The sequence below is a fragment of the Macrobrachium rosenbergii genome, chromosome 1, assembly GCF_040412425.1.
Source record: "Macrobrachium rosenbergii isolate ZJJX-2024 chromosome 1, ASM4041242v1, whole genome shotgun sequence".
Lineage (NCBI taxonomy): Eukaryota > Metazoa > Arthropoda > Malacostraca > Decapoda > Palaemonidae > Macrobrachium > Macrobrachium rosenbergii.
The window spans coordinates 5,763,866-5,770,634 of NC_089741.1; the positions used below are offsets into that span (position 1 = coordinate 5,763,866).

The 6,769-nt window shown below is 42.8% G+C and overlaps 1 protein-coding gene across 1 annotated transcript; it reads right to left on the minus strand.

Moving 5' to 3' along the window:
- Positions 1–3,616: 3,616 nt before the first annotated feature.
- On the minus strand, positions 3,617–6,420 carry LOC136839248 (uncharacterized). Its single transcript, XM_067105017.1, has 3 exons — positions 6,347–6,420; positions 4,966–5,587; positions 3,617–3,664 (listed from the first exon to the last, which is right to left on the minus strand). The coding sequence occupies exons 1-3, from the start codon at positions 6,418–6,420 to the stop codon at positions 3,617–3,619; spliced, it is 744 nt and encodes a 247-aa protein (XP_066961118.1).
- Between the last annotated feature and the right edge of the window lie 349 nt (positions 6,421–6,769).

Sequence of the window (6,769 nt, forward strand, 5' to 3'; positions counted from 1 at the left end):
TTTACCCTATTTATATGTCTAATTTTACTTCGCTATCTATTTTATTTGTTTTTATTCATTTCATTTGTATTTCTTTGTTATTTATAGGTTATTCTTTATTCCTCGGCATCTTTTCTGTTCTGAGCTGCAATCCCTATTGAGTTGCAGCTGGGCTATAAAAACTATAATTATAATAACAACTAAACCTCATATCAATTTCAACTTTCGTTTTAGCCAGATGAGGATCAGATATACCTCCTCCTGCTCCTCTTCTCTTACATCCGTCAACTTATTATTGTAGCTGTGCCAGCATAGAGTCTAACAAACTTCCTCAAAATGTTTCTCTTCCCCAAGTACCAGCTATGACACCTCTCTCCCTCTCTGTCACCTACCTTTGCATTCACAGTCACCTGCAACAGCCACCCTTTTTGCTCCCTATACCTAGCCAGGCAAAAATTCACTCTCCCAAACTCTTTCCCCCGACACTCTGTCGTATGCATGCAACTTTTATCATCTCGTGTTCTTTCACTGATCCCCAGAGTTTTTCTGACTCTACAGGCACTGTCCTTTCCAAAGCTCCTTGTCTGTGAGCCAACCAGGACGCAGCCCATCTTCGGACTCGACAGTTCTGCAGTTTGCCTCGTCATCTTAATTTTACTAAATGCCAAAACCCTGAGTTTTTCGTTCAACAAATCAACGGTCATCCATTGTTTTCCCTTCTTCTGGACCAGAATCATTGAAACTGTTTTTAACTGCAATATGTATGTATGTATGTATGTATGTATGTATGTATGTATGTATGTATGTATGTATGTGTGCGTGAGTGTTTGTGTATCTGTGTGTGCATGTATAATAGGATGAATTGCGTTTTTAAATACATAATCTGAATGTATACGTATGCTTACATAGTTATACAGAAAGACGTATACATCTAGTTATTTCCGTGCATTTTAGCAAATGGCAGGTAGAAATCTGCGCCGCGTAGGAGCGGCTGAGCCCGACCATAAACCTGAATAGGGTAACCAAAGCCCAGGCCGGGAAATCCATCGACTTGCTTCGCCCGCAGCTATTCCTACCGCCGCGCCGCGCCGCCTCCAGCTAGAAACAAACTTCTCGTGTTACTTTCTTTCGGGAAGTCGACACCAACCATACCCCACCTCAGAGACTCGCAGCCGAAATTCCCCTTATGTAACTACGTAATGGAATCTTTTTAAACAAACTAAGGAAAGGAAAACTTAGAAAAGAGTGGATTCAAAGCTACTCGCTATGTAATGAAAGTGTTTTGTAACTTCAAATTATCAATCATTTTTCAAATTGTCTCTAAACCTGCTAGCACACACATAAACGTGCTCTCTCTCTCTCTCTCTCTCTCTCTCTCTCTCTCTCTCTCTCTCTCTCTCTCTCTATATATATATATATATATATATATATATATATATATATATATATATATATATACTGTACATTTATATATAATATACATATATATACAGTACTTATATGCAGGTGTTTATAAATGTCATATATATATATATATATATATATATATATATATATATATATATATATATATATATATATATATATATAATATATATATATGTGTGTGTGTGTGTGTGTGTGTGTGTGTGTGTGTGTTTTATATCTGTGTATATATATACATATATATACATATTTATATATATATATATATATATATATATATATATATATATATATATATATATATATATATATATTACTGCTTGTGTATGTGCTTGCCCTTATCAAATTGTATAAAGAAAAGTAATGTCAATTGAACAATGTTCTCTTACTTGAAAAAGTGAAGATGATACCTCATAGTGAACTCCACTGCCGGGAGGTCATAGTCTGTCAAAGATTCTTCTTACCCCTGAACGAAGAAGAAAGCTGTCTTTGCTTTTACCTTCAGCGGTGGGCGGCTGAGCCTCCCGGCTTACGCGGACTTGTTTTCTCGACAGGAATTTCTGCTACAGGCCAAGAATACCTGCAATTATGTCTTTATATATATATATATATATATATATATATATATATATATATATATATATATATATATATATATATATATATATGTATGTATATATATATATATATATATATATATATATATATATATATATATATTATTTACATATATATATCTACATGTATGTATACATATAAAGATATAATTGCAGGTATTGTGCATATATATATATATATATATATATATATATATATATATATATATATATATATATATACATATGTATGCATCTATATATATATATATATATATATATATATATATATATATATGTATGCATCTATATATATATATATATATATATATATATATATATATATATATATATATATATATATATATAAACAAATTTCCACCTACAAACATTTATCTGCAATACATTGCTTTCAATCTTGCAAAAATTCTTTGTGAAACGCTTAAAAATGGATTTTATCCCTATGGGGACGTAAAACGGAAGCTTTGTTTTTATTTGTAATCAAGTGTTCATTTTCATAATTATCTTTGGATAGCCATACATTTACAATATAATTTGACTAAATTAAAGTTGCTATGTTCCTTTTTTCTTGGAAGCCTCTGGGAAATCAAAACAAATCATTCTAAGGAAACTACAAATCTCAAAATTACAAAATTCTTCAAAACTCCCAGCAGCCAGATAATGACGCTTTTCATTTTCTCTCAGAAATATACCATATCAATATTTGATTCCTGAGCATCACAAAACTGGCAATGAGAGGCTTGAGGTATTTTCCTTTCTCTAAGGACTTTTTTATTAGGTAGGATTTCGTGGATCTATTTCTCTATTATTTCCCTATTAGCAGCAGAAAGAAATTTCATGTTGATTTTTTGCGAAATTAAGGCCAATTATGAAGGGTCGTTTTCATAAGTCATTTGTATGTATACAAGAATTTTCTTTTAAATAACAAATAACTATTGACAGCAAAACATCTTATGAAACGCAGATTACTGAAAATAAACCAGGGGAAGAACATACAGAAGTAGCATGAATGTTGGGAGAGAGAGAGAGAGAGAGAGAGAGAGAGAGAGAGAGAGAGAGTCGAATGGAAATCCCAGTTTAGAAAGAGCATCACCAGTATCCGGCAGTGAAGTTCAAGGGCAGACATCGCCTCAGGCCAGACAGAGAAAGAGATGGCGAGGAAGTTAATAATAACCTCCGCTATATACTGTATATTCAGCAAGTGCAAGACTACCCGAATGGCTGTAGCTGCTTATAGAGAGTACTCTCTCTCTCTCTCTCTCTCTCTCTCTCTCTCTCTCTCTCTCGTTAATGTGCTATAACTCATACGATTTTTCACTGAATTATCTTGTAGTTTACAAAGAGAAAAGTTCGTCATGCCACGAATTGCGTAAGAAGTCGCAGGTCTGTGCACTAGACTTTTAAAAAGGTAGGGGTTTGGGAAAAGAATTTCTTCATGACGTCGTTTATCAGTTTTTATACGTATACAAAGTAACATAAAACAGTAGACTAAAGAGGAAGTAAATGAGCCATAAAACTTCTGTTCTTTGCAGTAGCTTTCCACCGCCTTCCATTCCAAGACCCTCGTGAAATATCTCATTTATTCCTAAAAGCTTCTAATCTTTTATCATTTCTCCTCTTATCACATTGTTAATAGGCTTTATCTGATATAATGCGTTATGGTTTTTAGATTTTATATTACTTTCCTCACCTCATTTTCCCCACAAACTCTACCCCGTGGGCAAGGCCTTGATAGCTCGTTGCATGATAACGACCGTCTGTGATCACAAGGAGCAATACAATTATCTTCATGTATGGGACCCCTGAGAATAGAGAAAAAGGCTACCACTTTAACATTAGTGGTGAGTTAAGTATAGCAATGGGTCGTCAACAAAACAATGTATGAAACTTTTGATCAAAAAGCGACATTCGATGAGCTTTCTCCCCGGAACCTCTGAAATATGTGACATAAAATATTTTTACTATCATAGTCATCATAAATCATTAAAAATGATCAAACATTCGCATTAAATTAAAATAAAAGCTCATTAGCTTTGAAGGCCAGCTAGCTGCAGCAGATCAAGCAGATAGTGCGGTCAAGGAGACAAGAGGTCATCTCCAGCAAAGCTAAGAATTTACTGAATTGTCAGTCTTATACCGTACTCTAACGCCAGGTAATTCTGTCCTGTACTTGAAGGTTCTGAACATTTGACAATATTTTGTGTTGCCTTTGACCCCCAAGCTTTATTTTCCTCATCACTCGTAAAGGTGTCATCTAAAGCTGACTGATAGCTTGACATCATTTTCCAGGCTTCATATACCTAAAGGAATGGCAGCTGCTGTAGCTCTCTAGAATGGTGTTCTCTCAAGAGAAAGCCAGTAGCTTCCCAGAACTTTACCATTTAGATAAGTGCTCATTTAAGAGGTGCAAAATAAGACGAGCAGGAAAAAGGTACTGCTGATTTATTGGTGATCCAGGCGGTTTATATAGCGGCAGACTGACATCGCGCCGCAGAATACAATGGGAACAAGGGTGACCTAAGGTCGATAATAATTAACAATAAATATAGTGAATGAGTACACTTTAAATTATACCAATGGAGAGAATTGAAGTTGAATATAATCTTGATGCCTGCGAAAGAATACATGGTATACAAATCGGAGACAGGTAAACAATTGTATACATAGTTTAAATGATTGGATTTGCGTGACCCGTCACGCCAGGTGTGACGAATTGTAGAGGCAAAGAAAATGGGACGCCACCATAGAAAACTTGCTCAGCAGAGACTTTACAAATACTCCCCCCGCAAGAAGTGGGTAACGTCTGATTAGTCGGCGTATCTGCTGGGGTGCTGAAGGGTGCCACGGCTGCATGAGGACATCTGGGAGACACCCTGTGTGTGAGGGCGGCTGACTGGGGGTGTGGGTGGGTGCTTTCGGGGGCGACAGCGTGCCCGCTTCTTACGGGGGGCCGGCTGCAGCGGCGGCTGTCCAGGTGGAGGGAGCGGTGTGGTGACGTCTGTGTCCTCCTCCAGGAGGGTGGGGCTTGACGCGGTCTACCGACACCCAGTCGTTCTTCCTGCAAAGGGCGAGCAAGAACGCCTTGTTGCTCCAGCACGCGGAAGGGCCCCCTGTAGGGCCTGGTCAGCGGTGGATGGACGGCATCATCCCTGACGAAGACGTGGGTGCTGGAGGACAGGCTGGGCGGCGTGAAGGTGGCCAACCTGTCGGTATATGTCCGCTTGCAGGGGGTGAACTTGCCGACTACGTCGCGAAGCCTCTGGACAGATGGGTTGTGGCGGTCCTCTGTAACTAGCTCGCCCGGGACCACAAGGGGCTTGCCGTAGGTTTTCTTAGCTGCGGACAGGGCGCCGTCAGCCCTGGGGGCGGTTCTCAACCCAAGGAGGACCCACGGCAGCTGGTATTTCCATTCCTCGGCGGTGCAGCGGGCCATAAGGGACACCTTCAGGGACCTGTGAAACCGCTCAACCAAGCCGTTGGCAGTGGGGTTGTAGGCTGGGGTGGTGTGATGATCTGTCCCCAGCAGCTGAGCCAGGGCGGACCACAACTCGGACAGGAAGGCGTATCTGTCGGTTGTGATGTGGTCTGGGACACCGAAGCGGCTGATCCACCTGGAGAGCAGGGCCTCGGCGCATGCGCTGGTGGTGGCTTCTTGCATTGGCATAGCTTCGGGCCACCTTGTTGAGCGGTCGACCACTGTCAGGAGATATCTGGACCCTCCTGACGGGGGAAGGGGTCTCCAGGAGCCATCCGGTTTCTGCACCATGTGGAGGGGGGAGACCCGTGGGCTGGAGGCCTTCTTGCATATTCCCATCCGCTCCATTTCGGCGAAGGTGTTCTTGGCCTCCTGAAGGCGCCGAGGGGCAAGCCTCCAGAACCTCGCGTGTGCAGGGGGCCCTTTGTTTTTATGTGATGGTAGATGCCATGTTTTGCTGGGGCCCCGGGTACCTGGCGGAGCTTGGGCCTGAACACGTCAGGGAACTCCCTCAGCAGCTGTGAGTACTGGTGGAGGGCAGCGGAGCAGATGGTGGGCGCCTTGGGTCCCATTGCTAATGGAGGGACTGGCAGGAGTCGGTGTCGAGGAGGCACTTCTGACCGACGTCGACTGCCAGCCCGAAGTGGGCAAGGAAATCCGCACCCAGGAGCAGGGTCCTCACGTCCGCGATGACGAAGTCCCAGGAATATCTCCGGCCAAGGATGGAGATCGACAGGAGCCTGGTGCTGTAGGAGAGGATGGGGGACCCGTTAGCGGCCGTCAAGGAGGCAGCCGGGTCCGGTGTTCGCTTGCAGTCCTCTCTGGACAGCGGGAAGATTGATCGACCAACATCATCCTGCCGGAGACGGTGTCGCGGACGTAGAAGCCTACTGGCTCTGGGCCCCTGGGTTCTTCTGTTGCCATGGCGGCCACCGCCTCGCCCGCTTTTTTGGACGGGTGAATGAACAGGGCGGCAGGCAGTTCCGGGCATCCTTGCCGAACCGCCTGTGGTAGTGGCAAAGACCCGGGTGATTCCACCTGTTGTGAGGCATTGGGCGCCTCCTGGTGATGGCGTTGACCTCCTGCTCTGCGCCTTCCTCCTGCTGGATGGCGCTGACGGGGAGTGCGGGTGCTGGTACCCACTTCGTTGCCTTCATGGAGTCCGTCAGGTGCTGCGCCGTGCAGATCAGGACCTAGAGGGGCATGGCGTAGGGCTCAGGAATTTGTGTGCGGACCTCGGGAGGAGCTGACGGAGGAGAAGCTCCCGCAACAG